At 42.2% G+C, this 17,702-nt stretch overlaps 1 protein-coding gene across 1 annotated transcript in view; it reads right to left on the reverse strand.

Moving 5' to 3' along the window:
* Window positions 1–6,712: 6,712 nt before the first annotated feature.
* pigt (phosphatidylinositol glycan anchor biosynthesis, class T) overlaps window positions 6,713–17,702 on the reverse strand; it is a 37,288-nt gene continuing 26,298 nt past the window's right edge. The window contains exons 11-12 of the mRNA XM_043676995.2: window positions 11,738–11,821; window positions 6,713–10,803 (exon numbers count right to left, since the gene is read on the reverse strand). Coding sequence (XP_043532930.1) covers window positions 10,554–10,803; window positions 11,738–11,821 — 334 coding nt within the window. The 3' untranslated portion in view covers window positions 6,713–10,553. The remainder of the gene's footprint in view (window positions 10,804–11,737; window positions 11,822–17,702) is intronic.

Here is a 17,702-nt window from a genome sequence, read left to right on the forward strand (position 1 = left end):
AAACAGCCACAAGTCCCTCAGCCTTTCCTCATAAGACCTTCCCTCCATACTAGGCAAAATTGGAGGTGTAGTGGACAGCGAAGAAGGTTACCTCAGATTACAACAGGATCTTGATCAGACCGGCTGATGAGTGGCAAATGGAGTTGAATTCAGATAAATGTGAGGTGCTGCATTTTGGGAAAGCAAATCTTAGCAGGATTTATAAGGTCCTGGGGAGTGTTGTTGAACAAAGAGACTTTGGAGTGCAGGTTCATAGCTCCTTGGAAGTGGAGTCGCAGGTAGATAGGATAGTGAAGAAGGCGTTTGCTATGCTTTCCTTTATTGGTCAGAGTATCGAGTACAGGAGTTGGGAGGTCATATTGTGGCTGTACAGGTCACTGGTTAGGCCACTGTTGTAATACTGCGTGCAATTCTGGTCTCCTTCCTATCAGAAAGATGTTGTGAAACTTGAAAGGGTTCAGAAAAGATTTCCAAGGTTGTTGCCAGGGTTGGAGGAATTGAGCTATGGGGAGAGGCTGAACAGGCTGGGACTGTTTTCCCTGGAGCGTCAGAGGCTGAGGGGTGACCTTATGGAGGTTTACAAAATTATGAGGGGCACGGATAGGATAAATAGACAAAGTCTTTTCCCTGGGGTGGGGGAGTCTAGAGACTAGACTCTAGAACTAGAGGACATAGGTTTAGGGTGAGAGGGGAAATATATATAAAAGAGACGTAAGGGGCAACGTTTTCACACAGAGGGTGGTATGTGTATGAAATGAGCTGCCAAAGGAAGTGGTGGAGGCTGGTACAATTGCAACATTTAAAAGGCATTGGATGAGTATTATGAATAGGGAGGGTTTGGAGGGAAGTGGGCCGGGTGCTGGCAGGTGCAACTAGATTGGGTTGGGATATCTGGTCGGCATGGACGGGTTGGATCGAAGGGTTTGTTTCCATGCTGTACATCTCTATGACTCTAAATCACCCTCAATCCCATGTCTCCATATTTTGTGCAATAGCCTACCATGGATAACCTTATTAAATGCTTTACTGATCTCTATATACACAAGAACCGCTTTACCCTAATCGACCTGTTTGGTCACCTTCTCAAAGAACTCAATAAAGTTTGTGAGGCATGACCTACCCTTCACAAAACCTAGTTGACTATTCAATATCAAATTATTCCTTTCTAGATGATTATAAATCTTCTCTCTTACAATCCATTCCAACACTTTATCCACAACTGAAGTAAGGCTCACTGGTCTTTAATTACTAGGGGTATCTCTACTCCTCTTCTTGAACAAGGATCTACAATCTCATCCATGGTGTCGCAGGAAATCCTCAGGTAAATCCCATCTGGCCCAGGGGACATATCTATTTTCACACTTTCCAAAATTGCTAACACCTCCTCCTTATGAACTTCAATCCCATTAGTCTGGTAGCCTTTATCTCAGTATTCTCCTCAACAACATTGTCTTTGTCTACTGTGAATATTTGCTTTTAGCACCTCTCATATCTCCTTGGATTCCACACAACACTTCCCACTATTGTCCTTGACTGGCCCTAATCTTACCCTATTCATTCTTTTATTCCTGAAATACCTATAGAAAGCCTTAGGGTTTTCCTTGAGCCTATCTGCCAAAGACTTCTCATATCCTCTCCTGGCTCTTCTTAGCTCTCACTTTAGGTCTTTCTTGGCTAACCTGCAACTCTCAAGCGCCCTCAAGCGAGGAATTGAATATAGAAGCAAAGAGGTGCTTCTGCAGCTGTACAGGGCCCTGGTGAGACCACACCTGGAGTACTGTGTGCAGTTCTGGTCTCCAAATTTGAAGACAGACATTCTGGCTATTGAGGGAGTGCAGCGTAGGTTCACGAGGTCAATTCCTGGAATGGCGGGATTACCTTACACTGAAAGACTGGAGCGACTGGCCTTGTATACCCTTGAGTTTAGAAGACGGAGAGGGGATCTGATTGAGACATATAAGATTATTAAAGGATTGGACACTCTGACAGCAGGAAACATGTTTCCGCTGATGGGTGAGTGCCGAACCAGAGGACACAGCTTAAAAATACGGGGTAGACCATTTAGGACAGAGATGAGGAGAAACTTCTTCACCCAGAGAGTGGTGGCTGTGTGGAATGCTCTGCCCCAGAGGGCAGTGGAGGCCCAGTCTCTGGATTCATTTAAGAAAGAGTTGGATAGAGCTCTCAAAGATAGTGGAATCAAGGATTATGGAGATAAGGCAGGAAGAGGATACTGATTAGGAATGATCAGCCATGATAATATTGAATGGCGGTGCAGGCTCAAAGGGCCGAATGGCCTACTCCTGCACCTATTGTCTATTGCCCTAAACTGACCTTCATCTTTACATAAGTCTCTTTCTTCCTCTTGACGAGAGATTCAACTTCTTTCATAAACCACTATTTCCTTGCTTGACCACTTCCTCCCTGCCTGACCGGTACACACTTATCAAGGACACACAGTAGCTGTTCCTTGAATAAGCGCCACATTTCAATTGTGCCCATTCCCTGCAGTTTCCTTCCCCATCCAAAGCATCTTAAATCTTGCCTAATTGCATCACATTTGCCTTTCGCCCAGCTATAACTCTTGCCCTGCAGTGTATACCTATCCCTTTCCATCATTAAAGTAAACGTAACTGAATTATGGTCACTATCACCAAAATGCTCACTTACCTCCAAATCTAACACCTGGCCGGGTTCATTACCCAGTACCAAATCCAATGTGGCCTCGCCCATTTTTTGGCCTACGTAGATATTCTGTAAAGAAACCCTCCTGCATACATTGGACAAAAACTGACCCATCTAAAGTACTCGAACTGTAGAATTCCCAGTCAATATTTGGAAAGTTAAAGGCCCCCATAATAACTACCCTGTTACTTTTGCTCCTATCCAGAGTCATCTTTACACTCCTTTCCTCTACATCTCTGGAACTTTTTGTAGGTCTATAGAAATCTCCCAATAGGGTGAACTCTCCTTTTCTGTTTCCAACCTTAGCCCATACTACCTCAGTAGATGAGTTCTCATCAAACGTCCTTTCTGCTGCCGTAATACTGTCCTTAACCAACAATGCCACAACCTCCCCTTCTTTTACCCCTTTCCCTGTTCTTACTGAAACATCTAAATCCTAGAAGTTGCAACAACGCTGCTCTATCCACGTCTCCGAAATGGCCACAACATCGAAATCCCAGGTACCAATCCATGCTTCAAATTAACCCACCTTATTCCGGATTCTCCTGGCATTGAAGCAGACACACTTCAAACCATCTTCCTGCTTTCCAGTACACTCTTGCGATCTTGAAACCTCATTTACGACCTCCCTATTCTCAACCTCCTGCATACTGCAGCTACAACTCAGATTCCAATCCCCCTGCTGAGTTAGCTTAAACCATCCCAAAGAGGATTAGCAAGCTCCATTCCACCTCCCCCACCCAACCCCCAAAGGATACTGGTACACCTGTGGTTCAAGTTTAGACCATACTGTTTGTAGAGGTCCCACCGACCCTAGAATGAGTGCCAATTATGCAGGTATCAGAATCCCTCCCTCCTATACCATCCCTGTAGCCACTTGTTCAACTGCTCACTCTCCATATTCCTCGCCTCGCTAGCACATGGCACTGGTAACAATCCAGAAATACCAACTCTGTTTAGTCTAGCTCTAAGCTTCCACCCTATCTCCTTGAATTTCTGCCCTACATCCTCATCCCTTTCCTACCTATGTCATTGATTTCAATGTGGACCACAACTTGGGGCTGTTCCCCCTCTCCCTTAAGGATCCCGAAAACGCAATCCGAGACATCACAGACCCAGGAACCTGGGAGGAGACATAGCAACCGCAAGTCTCTTGTTCCCACAGAACCTCCTACCTGTCCCCCTAACTATGGAGTCCCCAATGACTAATGCTCTGTTCCTCTGCCCCCTTCCCTTCTGAGCAACAGGAACAGACTCTGTGCCAGAGACCCGTGCCCCCACAGCTTACCCCGGTAAGATCCCCCCCATCCCTCAACGGTATCCAAAACAGGTGGACTTCTTGTTAAGAGGAACAGCCACAGGGAATCCCTGTACTTTCTGCCAGTTCCCTTTCTGTTCCTTGACTGTAAACCCATCTACCTTTTTCCGGGACCTGAGGTATGACTACCTCTGTGTGACTCTTCTCAATTACCCCCCTCTGCCTCCGAATGATCCAAAGTCCAACAAGCTCCAGTTCCCTAACGTGGTTTCCGAGGAGCTGGATTTGGCTGCACTTCCCGCAGATGAAGTCAGTGGGGACACTAGTAGTGACCCTTACCTCCCACATTCTACAGGAGGAGCATTTAACTTCCCTGACATCCTGTCTTGCCAGACTATGTCTGCAGCAGGGGTGAGGGAACCATACGAAGAAAAACATACTTCATATCATCCTTAATAATTTTCCAGCTGCAGGTACATCTGTCTGTGGTAGTATCAGTAAGAGGGACTACCATACAGTCTTTGTGGAGGTGAAGTCCAGCCTTCACATTAATATCCTCCATCATGTTGTGTGGCACTATCACTGTGCTAAATAGGAAAGACCTCGAACAGATCTAGCAACTCAAGACTAGACATTCACCAAGCACAGTGGGAAATCAACAGCAGCAGAATTGTAACTCCAGCTGAATTTTCAACCTCACAGCGTGGCACACTCAACCATTACCATCAAACCATGGGATCAACCCTCATTCAATGGAGAGAGCAGGAGGGCATGCTGGGTGCAGCACCAGACATATCTAAAAACGAGACATCAACCTGGTGAAATCACCAAACAGGACTACATATGTGCCAAACAGCATAAGCTGCAATGAGTGACAGAGCAGGTCTAAGCTCTGTAGACCTGCTACATCCAGTCACAAATGATGGTAGACAATTGAACAACTTCTTAGAGGAAGTTACTCCACATATATCCCCACCTTCAATGATTGAAAATCCCAACACATTATTGTAAAAGATAAGCCTAAAGCATTGGCAACCATCTTCAGCCAGAAGTGCCAAATGGATGATCCATCTTGGCATCCTCCAGTAGTCCCCAGCATTACAGATATCAATCTCCAGCCAATTTGATCCACTCCATGTGATATCAAGAAATGGTTGGAGACACTGGATACTGCAAAGGCTATGGGCCTTAACAACTTTCTGGCAATAGCACCAAAGACCTGCACCCCAGAACTTGCCACTCCCCTAGTCAAGCTCTCCCAGTCCAGTTACAACACCAGCATCTATCCTACAATGTGAAAATTTGCCCAGGTACGTTCTGTACTCAAAATGCAAGACAAATCCAACCTGCCCAATTAAGGCCACATCAATCTACTCTCGATCATCAGTAAATTGATGGAAGGTATCAGCAAGCAACAATGCTATCAAGCAACAATTGCTCAGCCTCTGGATTGCCTCCAATGCCAGCATATCTTTCTTCAGTAAAGAGGCTCAAAACTGCTCACAGTATTCAAGCTGCAGTCTGACTAGTGCCTTGTGTAGCTTTTGCACTAGAATAAACACAAACAGAAATTGCTTGAGTAACTCAGCAGGTTTGCCAGTATCTTTGGAGAGGAAACAGAATTAACGTTTGAAGACCAGAGACCTTTCTTCAGGGCCAACAGTAGCATGGAGAAGGTATTTAAACAGTTGATAAGAGTTTGGGGATGGGCAGGGGAATGGGAGGGATGGTTATGATGGGTGGGTAAGTGGAGATGTAGCCCAAAGACAGCGACTGGGTGGACAGATTATTAGGAATGGCAGTAAGCAAGTAGTGGTGGACATTTAAGGATGTATTTGCTCCGTACTCCCATCTATACTGATAGCTTATCAAATTTTCAACAAACTCAACTATACACAGTCAGATTTTTCTTTCACAATGAAAGAAGTGGAAAGAGGAAAAAAAGGAGGCAGGCTATTTATATGGCACATTTTATGATTTTAGGACATCCCAAAATGTTTCACAACCAGTAAAATACAACTAAAGTCACTGTTCAAACATAGGGAATGTGGCAGCCAAATGTACACCACAGTCCCACAAATAGCAATGCAATAAGAAGCAAATACCTGCCTTAAGAACAGAACTTTATCTTAAAATTTTTACAGAAGAAATCGCATTGTGGTTTAGATCCTGAAAGTCAGGAAACATTAGTTTTGCCCAGGAAAAGGAGGCAAAAGCCCACATTGACTGCAGGAAAGTGGACAACTCAGAGAAAAACATTTAGATCATTAAGCAGTAAGCGGATTTACACTATTGCAAAACAACACACTTTAAGAGACTGAAAACAGTAAATTACCACAAAACAGCTAATTTATACAAGTCAATGCTCTTATTGAAGAATTTAACAGTATTAGAGCAATACAGTTTTGGAAAGACTTACAACAAAGAAAGCACCATACAGACTCTAGCAAACTATATAGGTGCAGAAGTTCAAAACAGAGTTTTTGAATGCAAGAATATAAGCTTAAAGAACAAAAGATTACAAGCAGTATTGAAATGTTATTGTTTTAAAATGGTTTTTATAACATTAACAATTAAGATCATTGAGAAGGAGTGGAGAGATATGAGATTTGAGTTCAGACACAAATAATACTGAACACACAAGGCAGGATATCTTGGAGGCACTGCCTCAAAATTAAACACTGAAGCTGAGCAAGTTAACATGATGGCTTCAGTGGTGGGAAACTGCGAATGTGAAATAGAATGTATTACAAACCAAATTATTGCTGGATTTTTAAACAAAATTTTGTCAGATTCCAAAGAAGATTTAACCTTGGAGAAAGCTATTTAAATTGGGCTGGAAGCAGAAACCAGAAAAAACTCTCAGGCAGATCCTCAGAGGGAAAAAACAACTCTACTTCAAGAGGACAACAGAATAGCTTGTTCCATGATGGACATCCAGAAGATTAAAAGACCTCCAGATGATGTTGTTAGACAACTGCTGAGTTACCAGGAAAAAGCTTTTCTGTGTCAGATTTACAGGCTAATTGTTCAATGACAAGATATAAAGGAAGAACATCCTCTGCAAGGGATAAACAATCCTCCCGGGAAGAAAGGATCCATGGATCAAAATCTTAGTCAACAATCCTCAAGTGGAAGACCTCCCATTCTCCCGAGTCTGAAGAGATAATTTGGGGGACACGGAGTATTAGTGAATGCGAAATCATTACAGGGCAACTGCTGTATCCATTGATTCAGTTACCATGGTTTCAGTTATCCGCAGTCTGAATGTATTACACGGAACATTCCAGAACCAGGGACCAGGAAGCTGCCAGGGAGGTGTGTTTTCCATTTAAATGAATGGGTTTACCAGCATCCACAGTTTCGGGCATCTATGGTAGGTCTTGGAACGTATCTCCCGTGGGTACAGGGGGCTACCTATTGTATGATGGTTAATATGGGCTGGAGATGTTGTATAAGGTTCGAAAGGAGTTGATATGATTAGCTCATGCCCACATTCTCCACTTAATCCTTATTTTTTGTGCTACATTGAACTTGACTCAATCTGATGGTCTCTCAGTATTTGGGTGGATACAGTAGAGATGTGTACACATACCTGTAGAGAACAGAGTTATTCTATACAACTCCCAAGGGTCCTAATACTTAATCCTGATTAGCAATGCCAGCTGTACTATCTTGTTAACTAAGATAAATGCCTTTTCTGTAAAGGCTTTTCAAAAGTCTATCCTCTGCCAATGATAAACAGGCCCTGGACATAGTATACGCAAATGAAAGTTTGTGGCAGCTCACTATCTCAAACACCTCTTGTCCTATATCAGATACTATCAGAAGTGGCTGATAATGTTCAGGTACTAACAGTGACAGTGGCGCTGATTGAAATTCAATGCCCAATAAAACAACCCTCTTTGGACTTACACCCCTACCATAATCAGAGTCCAAAAAGTATGACCAGCAAAATGCAAGGCACAAAAGCAGGCCATTGGCACATCAAGTCTCCGTGTGCAAAACTTGGAGTTTCTGAGACACTTTGAGTGAAAAAGGGAACAGAGCTGGAAACCAAAACTTCTGGGGAGACTGAACCAGCATTAAATCATGTTTTTAAAAAAACTTTCACCAACCAATCCACACCGACACTCCCTGAAGAGTAACCCACCCAAACCCATTTCCCCCTAATACACCTAATTCTATGGGCAATTTAGCATGGCCAATTCACCTGACCTGCACATCTTTCGATTGTGGGAGGAAACCCACACAGTCACGGGGAGAATGTCTGTGTGGAGTTTGCACAATCACCCAAGATGGGAATTGAACCTGGGACCCTGGTGCTGTGAGGCAGCAGTGCTAACCACTGATCCACCGTGCTAGATCCCAATGCACAAGCAAATTCACAATTATTGCAGCCATTTTTGTTAGTTGCATTCAACACAGTCTGGATGCCATGGATCCAACAAAGATTCTAAAGATGTGTGCCGTTTTTTGGGAAAGACAACTTGGAATTTGAATTGGTTATTGTTCAATACTGTTCAACTGGCAATCAGGCTATCATGAAAGGAAGGAAATTAAATTCTTCACAAAGGAAACAATGTTCTGAAGGACTTTGCCACCCTGTTTAATGACCTGTATGCTAAGTAGACTGCTGAGCACAAGATGTACAGTTTATAAATGTCCACAGTTTTCCTGTTCATGTTGAAAATACAGATTTTGGGTTTCAGTGATAAGAAGGCACCCAAGATAGTATTTTTAGTGCTTGTTTTGTTTGACAGGTATGGTAAAAAATTCCTGTTTAAATCTCTTACCCACCGACCACAGTTTTCAAACTTTGCCTCACTTTCCAACAATGCACTGTGATGCATTTCTTACTTAACAATAACTACATAAATGCAAGGTACTGTTGTTGTACATTGTATTCCTGGAAGGCCTGTCTTTCTGAACCATATTACACTTTTAAAAGAAATCAATCCTGACATTGTGCTTAGGTTTTCACAACGGTTGATGCTCATTTAGGAAATGAATCACTTTAAACTCATAATCCCCAAGGACTATAATTATCCATTTGGCTCCCCTCGATTTGCGTATCTCGCAATAATTTTCACAGGCAGTTTACTAATGATAGTGGTAGCCATCAAATTTGATGGCCTTAATAAAAACAACTCTGAAAAATAAACCGAGACAGTAGCAGGAAGAGGAAGAGAGCAGACAAATTTTACTTATGCATTAACTCATCATAAAGTGTTTTTGGGGAGACATGTGCCTGTTCATGATATTCATCTCAAATCCAGTTACTCACCACAGAACAAAAGATACTGAATGATTAAAATTACAGTAACTTCAGTGAGGAACAATAGTTTCACCACTGTTATAGCCTTTCTTGGGGAACTGTAATCCATGTCAGATCTCAGCAACAACTATTTTTTAAAGATAAAATTTCAAAATCATTACAGAACTTACTTCACTGTAGTTTGAAAACTAGTAGCTTGAAGGAGCCTGAGATTAGAAAAGAGGAGATTGAATTCCTTGGAACAAGAAATTAGACCTGGACAATGAGCTCCTCCCCAACAGGTCAGGAGCTTGTTGCTGGGCCTGGAGACAGGGTTATTTAAAGCTAGAGACGTGAAGATTTGAAGTCTGGAGTTCATTTCAAGATGCAGGAAGATTGGGAATTGAAGGAAAATTTGTGTAGATCAGAGCTGAAAGTCAGGGTTGTAGACTGGATTGGGAGCCTCCCCTTGCTCGAGTTGGAGGTCAGACAGTGAAATGGAGGTCCATAAATGAGCTCTACAAATGCTCCTCAGCAAATGGGAGATTTAAGCTTCGTAACCCTTTCAGGAATTTGGTGTCAGTGAAAAAAATTCAATCCAATCTTAAAACTTGGTCATCATCAAGGTCATTGTTTAAACAAAGGACTCAAAGTTAACTGTTGCTCTGAATTGTATGCCTGTTGCAAGCTGATCAGTCGCGAGACAGGGAGCTCTGTTACAGTGTAATTGACCGAGTGGCTCTATGGTGGTGTCTGCTGTCAGGTTGCCCAGTCTTTAATTCAAATCAGAGTGAGACCAATAGGACAAAACAGTGTGGTGGGGGGACTGGGGCTAGCAGCAGGGGAACAAGGTTGTGCACACCAGGAAATGATGGGTCAAAACTTATTACACACCAGTGACATTCATTTGTAAATCTGACCCCTAAAATGAATTAGTAGAGTTTAAATGGTACATACAGGAGATTAAAGCCATTTTACATGACACCAGATTAAGGTAACTCCCAGCAATGCAAGCACACCACATTTCCCAGTTTACCACTTTGCAGTGGCTTTTATTTTCCCAGTCCGCAGACAAAATTCTGTCCATTTCACTCATGCTACTAATCTTCAACAGACTTTGCCAACACTCTATAACAAACAGGTCGACCTGCTTAATACAGTAGGTTGCACAGCATATCAAAGATTTCCAGATCGTCTGCAAGTTCAGGTAACATCACGTTGGGCTCGGGAGGATCATCAGCTCTTAATTCATCCAAAGTTAAAACTGCAGTAAAGACATTTGTTAAAAGGCAGTTCGCCCAGCCCAGGAGCAGCCACTGGTTTGGTAGTGCGGTTTTAGTTAATGTGACTATTTCAGATGGGTGGGACTCCACGCAATCTGCGAATCACGTTAGCAATCTTCTTCGCTACCCCACCACTGGGCTCAACGATCTGGAAGGTCCTTGTGAGGAGATTGTAGAAGGAGCCGTAGCCAACTGCCACCACAGTACAGGTGAGGCAAATGACATTGTAGGGCATGCTGAAATCAGGCGTGGGCAAATTCACCAGCAAGGCCTCAGTGTACAGTCTGACAAAGTAAACTGAAGCATCAATGGATGTAAACCTGCAACAAAAATGTACATTTCACAGGTGATAAGAAATGATCCCTTTGAAACTAACAGTCTACAACTGATCTCTACATTATCTCCAGAGCTGCTGTAATATTTATGAAAAAGTATCAACATATTCTGGGCAATTGTAGGAGCAAAGGAAACCTGAGGGGAAAGTCCTCTCACTCCAGATGCTGTATGTCATTATACATGCAAAGCTATCTTTAAAGGAAATGGGAACAAAGCCAGCGTGTCACCAGCAAGGCCAGTTCTCACTGTTCATCCCTAATTGCCCTCAAATTGAGTGGCTTATTTGGCCAGTTTCAGAGGGCAGCTACGAGCCAACATCACTGTCAGTCTGGAATTATATGCCGACCAGATTGAGTAAGGTCACTAGTGAAACAGTGGGGATTTTATCACAATTCATGGTCACAGTCACAGAGATTAATTTTCAATTCCAGATTTCTGAATGAAATGTAAATTTCACCAGCTGCTGTGGGGGGGGGGGGGGGGGGATCTTTACACTTGTCCCGAAAACAGTAACCTGGGCGTCTGGATCGTTAACCCTTTGTTAAAGGGGCAAGAGAGATTATACATTGCTATAACTTAGCAACTGAATCATGTATTGTATTACAGAATACAATGAGACTGTTTTTATAAAATGGTGTATTCTCTAAACTACCATAAAGGAACATCTCAGGATTGTTTATACTGAAGGCAAATCAGCTCTGTGACATGTTGTTAAACTCCCCAAACACCCACAGCAAACTCCCCCCGAGCTCACAGTAACCAGCTCATTGCTATTTTTCCCCAACACTCGAACCCTAACACTTGTGCTTTGAAACTTTATTTTTAAAAAGCTCCTCATATCTCACAAGATCTCTTTTTCAACTGGACAGAGGCAAGAAGCACAAGGATCATAAAACAATTTGAATCCCTTATACTTACAGTCTGGTGAAAAGAGGTGTGAGTTTAGTGGTGTTCATTTCCATGTTTATTCTGCTTGGCACCAGAGCACTCAGCACAGAGGAGCTACAAACAACAGAAGCCAGTAAGAAAGAGGGAACACAGCACTGATATAGTCAGCACAATGTGTCCTATTTAACTGCTACCCTGTCTTGCCCCTTTAAAATTACTGTTCAAGTATCCCATACTAAGTAAGTTCAGCTGCATTTATACCACTGAAGTTAGAAATTAGTAAATCAGTTGCCAATGTCAGGGTCCAGCTCAGGACAATGAGACAGAATACTCAGTTGTCTTTGTTTTAAGCATTTTTATCTGTAACACTGTGCGACGCATAGAATGCAACAAACACAAGCTAGACATGAGACTTCTAATCATTCAAGGAGAGCACATGTATCAACAATCACTGCCAATGGGAGGACACACTGCCACATACCAACTATGTCACAAATTATCAAGGGCCTTACTCAACGATTAAATAAGTCAAATGACATTTTTATTGCAGGGAATTCCAGATTTTATTCTGACTCCAGATTAGAGAATAAGGGTCAAAACTGCCAAATTCAGGGAAAAGAAAAGTTGCCTTTTCTTGCACATAGATTTGTCATTCCTAAAGCAGGTAGATACAGATTATTTTTATTTGGCAGCACTGGAAGGAACCCATCAGACTTGACTCAACTGGAGGCAGTTCTGTGCTTTGGCAATATTTAGGCAGATACTCCTGGGGTTTGGAAGTAATGTAGTAGCAATTCTAAAGTTTGGAAACACATGGAAGAGAATGAAGGGAAAGCCTGAAGCTTAGCAGAACTGGAAGGGACAATTGAAACAAAGATCCTTAGCAGCACCTTCCAACCCAGGACCTCTAACACCCAGGTGGACAAAGGTAGCAGACTTATGTGAACTGCAAGCCATACACCATATGGACTGGGGACTGTATCTCTGTTCCTTGACTGGCATTGTATCAGTATCCTGAACTCTCTTGCCAACACATCCTATATGTACACCCAATGAACTGCAGTAGTTCGAGGATTCGGCTCATTACCATCTTTAGAAGAGCAACTAGGGATGAACAACAGGTGCTGGCCTTACCAACATTGCATGAGAGAATATTAAAAAAAAGTGAGTTTTGACTCACTGGTGCCTTTTGCATTCTGGCAGTATCAAAACAGAGTGAGCAGTACTTGTAGAAAAACAGATTGTGTCTTGGTACAAATCTTCGCAAATTTTAAATTCAGGATTTTGCAATTAGCTTTTGAATATGTCTATGTTGCTCTGTCTGTTTCTCTCTCTCTCTCTCTCATTAATTAGAAGGCTTATGTTTTCTAATTATCTACAAATTGTAGGTGAAGATAAACAAAGTCTGTTTGCTTGGAAAGCTGACAAGACTCAGTTCATCCAAAAGCTCAACACTGCAGATGCTGAAGGTCTGAAATAAAAGCAGGAAATACAGAAGAAACTCAGCAGGTCTGGCAATATTTGTAGAGAGAGAAACAATTAACATTCAGAGTCTGATATAATTAGTCTTCCGCTTTATTTTCTTTAGTTACCCTGTTCATTTTCACTTTTTTTATTTGGAAAAGAATGGACTTGAAAGTCACAGCCAGCCACAATGAGCACCACGGTGTAAGTTTGCAGTATGCATATAATGCATCCTCCAGATTTAGCTAACTGTAGAGCACTCAGCAAGGTGTCAAGCAGTATTTGCTGACTACACATTGAGCAGACAGCCTTTCTATTCTTAATGGAAGTGTGTCCCTCCTAAAGTGAAGGTCACTGAATGATAGAAGACTGCTGCAGGATTTTATTGCAGGGAAGTGGAACACCAAGGCACAGGGCTCCATCTCTTTTGATGTGGAACTCTGTAGTAGAAATGAAAAGCGGAAACACACCATGCCTCTGCAAGAAGTCAGAAGCCCTCAAGGCACCGTGGATATACCTAAACAGCATGAAGTGCATGAATTCAAGAAAGCAGTTGCTCATAATCACTTTCTTAAGGAACGGGCAACAAACACTGGTTATGCCAGCAATGCCCATATCCTATAAAACATAATTTTTAAAAAAGAACCACCTTCAGAAGGGATCAGAGGCAGGTAGCCAAAAAGATCAGTTACTGCTGTCTGACCCCATCATTCATTGAATTACAGGATCATAAAATGGTTTCAGCACAAGAGACCATTGAACCCAGTATGCCTTTCCAAGAATAACTTGGCTGGTCTCACTCCCAGGCCTTCTCCACATAACTCTGTAAACTTTGTCTTTCCAACTGTTTATCCAATTCCTTTTGAAATGATTTCAAGTGGGTTGTCATGGTCAGTGAATGCACCTTCATGCGATATTTCACATTCATCAGCCTTCTACCACTCGGTGCACCATGGCGCCACCACTAAGCCAGCAACAGGCTCTAATAACCAGGGCACATGCCGAATATCCAGACACCAAACTTCATTCTTTCGGTGATGGAACCTTCACACACTGCTCCGACATACCTCCAGCTATTCAGTTGTGACATTCTTAGCAGTGTAGAGGAAGACGGATCTTGGGGTCCAGGTCCATAGATCCCTCAAAGTTGCCACCCAAGTTGATGGGGCTGTTAAGGCGGCATATGGTGTGTTGGCTTTCATTAACAGGGGATTGAGTCGAAGAGCCGCGGGGTTATGCTGCAGCTCTATAGAGCCCTGGTTAGACCACACTTAGATTATTGTGTTCAGCTCTGGTTGCCTCATTATTGTAAGATGTGGAAGCTTTACAGAGGGTGCACAGGAGATTTACCAGGATGCTACCTGGATTGGAGGGCATTGTCTTATGAGAAAAGTATTGAGGGAGCTAGGGCTTTTCTCATTGGAGCGAAGAAGGATGAGAGGTGACTTGATAGAGGTGTACAAGATGATGAGAGGCATAGATAGAGTGGATAGCCAGAGACTTTTTCCCAGGACAGAAATGGCTATCACAAGGGGACATAATTTTAAGGTGATTGGAAGGAGGTTTAGGGGAAATGTCAGAGGTAGGTTCTTTACACAGAGAATGGTGGGTGTGTGAAATACACGGCCAGCAGTGGTAGCAGAATCAGATACAGTAAGTACAGTTAAACAACTCTTGGATAGGCACATGGATGATAGCAAAATGAAGGGTATGTAGGACAGTTTGATCTTAGAGTAGGATAAAAGGTCAGCACAACATCGAGGGACAAAGGGCCTGTACTTTGCTGTTCTATCTTCTAACACCACCAAATGATTTCCAGAAATCTTAAGATTCAAGATATGTCAAATGATCAAACCTGTGAATTGCCCTTTCAGCAGCAGAAATCTGTGTGCACTGCACAGGAATCAAAACTGTATAAAAACATCAAGTCTAACTGCCATAGAAATGTACAGCATGGAACGGACTCTTCGGTCCAACCTGTCCATGCCGACCAGATATCCCAACCCAATCTACTCCTATTTGCCAGCACATGGCCCATATCCCTCCAAACCTATCCTATTCATATACCCATCCAAATACCTTTTCAATGTTGCAATTGTACCAGCCTCCACCACTTCATCTGGCACCTCATTCCATACATGCACCACCCTCTTCATGAAAAGGTTGCCCCATAGGTCTCTTTTATATCTTTCCCCTCTCACCCTAAACCTACGCTCTCTAGTTCTGGACTCTCCCAACCCAGGAAAAAGATCTTGTCTATTTATCCTATCCATGCCTCTCATGATTTTATAAACCTCTATAAGGTCACCCCTCAGCCTCAGATACTCCAGGGAAAACAGCCCCAGCCTATTCAACCTCTCCCTATAGCTCAAATCCTCCAACCCTGGCAACATCCTTGTAAACCTTTTCTGAACCCTTTCAAGTTTCACAACAACCTTCCGATAAGAAGGAGGCCAGAATTGTACGCAATATTCCAACAGTGGCCTAACCAATGTCCTGTACAGCCGCAACATGACCTCCCAACCCCTGTACTCAATATTCTGACCAATATAAAAGAAAGCATACCAAACGCCTTCTTCACTATCCGATATACCTGCGACTCCACTTTCAAGGAGCTGTGAACCTGCATTCCAAGGTCTCTTTGTTCAGCAACACTCTCTTCATGTAAAAGTTACATTAAAAGACAAAAGTCAATGGAATCAATTCACACCTGGGGGTGGGAATTTTTAGTCTCTCCTTACTATTTTTTTTTAAAAAGGGGTCAGCATTTATTGCCCATAACCTGAATGATTGGCTTGGCCAATTTAGAAGGCAATTAAGGCACACAGATGTGATTCCAGACCCAGAGCAAAGTCTCCTTCCCCAAAGAAATTAATGAACCAGATGGATTTTTATGACAATCGACAGTCATCTTCAGACTAGCTATTTTAAATTCCCTTTTTTTTTTATTGAATTCAAATCCTGGATTTGAACTCATATCCCTGGGGCTCTGCATTATTAGTCCAGAGACATTGCCACCATGCCAGCTGATTCCTGGGATGGAGGGACCATCTTGTGAGAAAAAGGTAAGCTGTGTTAGCCTATACTTACTGGAGTTGAATGAGAGGTCATCTTAATGAAACATAAGACCTTGAGGGAACTCTAGTAGATGCATTTCCTCATAATAGAATCCAGAACAAGGAAGGCACTGATTATAAATAAATGCTTCTCATTTAAGATGAAGATCAGGAGGAATTTTTTTTGCAGAGAAGTATTTGGAATAAGCATTCCAAATAAACAATTAGAATTCTCTTCCTTAGACTTCATGGAGACTGGATTATTCAATACATTCAAAACCACATAACATCGGAGTATAGTCCAACAAGTTTATTTGGAAGTACAAGCTTTTGAAGCGCTGCTCCTTCGTCAGGTAGTTACCAAATAAACCTGGTGGATTATAATCTGGTGTTGTGAGATTTTTAATATTGTCCACCCCAGTCCAACAACGGCACCTCCACATCAAGACCGAGAAAGACAGATTTGATTGACAAGTGACTTGAGGTTATTGAGGGGGATGGGGTATTACAGGCATGACAGTAGAGTTAAGACTATACTCAGATCGGCCATGTTCATTGCAAAAGGTACAGCAGGACCAAGCAGCCCAATCCTACGCCAATTTTGTATGCTCATGTGGCTCTATCTCATCGTGTCACTGTAAATTAACCTTTACCTGCATTTTAACCTTTACCTTGACATTAAACATTTAATTAGTAAGGAGACAGACTTCTTTTGCAAAACCTTTAAAGAGATTCATTTGTTTTAATTTTTGTATTAGTGATTAAGTACTTGCAGCAGTTTTCTTGTTTTTTTCGGTTTTAGTTTATACATTCTCAATCTCTTCAGTTTTACTGTTTTCAGATAGTAAAGTATTTTGATAGAAATGCAATAACTAAACGTGTATGTTAAGTGAGAAACATTTAATGTTTATATAGAAAAAAAAATGTTTTCTAAGCAAGAGCCAGACTATATGCATTCATGACATGATCTTACATATATCGCTCTGGAAAGAGAACACACTGCTTGTGCAAAGCCAGTGTGACACATTACTAATGAATGTACAATCACACACATCCACGGAGTTTAGGCCAAGCATTACTCTTGGCCTCAGTCAATTTGTAGGCAGCAAATCAGAATTACTAAAAATTACTTCACTCCCACAGGAAGTGAAAATGAACAGCTTTGATAAAGGACCTGTACAACATTAACATACTTCAGCAATCAAGAGCCCCCGGGATAATAAGTTACAAGTGGTCTAGTTTAGGTTGCTTTGTACTCTCCTGGCATCCTTTCCTACTCTAACACTTTAGAAATAGAGAAACAAGAAGAGGCCATTCAGCCCCTCATCTAATGTAGATCATGATTCTACAAAGCCATTGTTCCAAAATCCCAATGAAATAACCCCTGTTGATCTCAGTCTTGAAAATTTCATTTGACCTTCCTGCATTCACAGCTATTTAGGAGAAAGTTGATTGAGCACTAATATTTTAATCAC

Source organism: Chiloscyllium plagiosum, unplaced genomic scaffold (genome assembly GCF_037043375.1).
Source record: "Chiloscyllium plagiosum isolate Xiang-an unplaced genomic scaffold, Cpla_swu_hap1 HiC_scaffold_15, whole genome shotgun sequence".
Taxonomy (NCBI): domain Eukaryota; kingdom Metazoa; phylum Chordata; class Chondrichthyes; order Orectolobiformes; family Hemiscylliidae; genus Chiloscyllium; species Chiloscyllium plagiosum.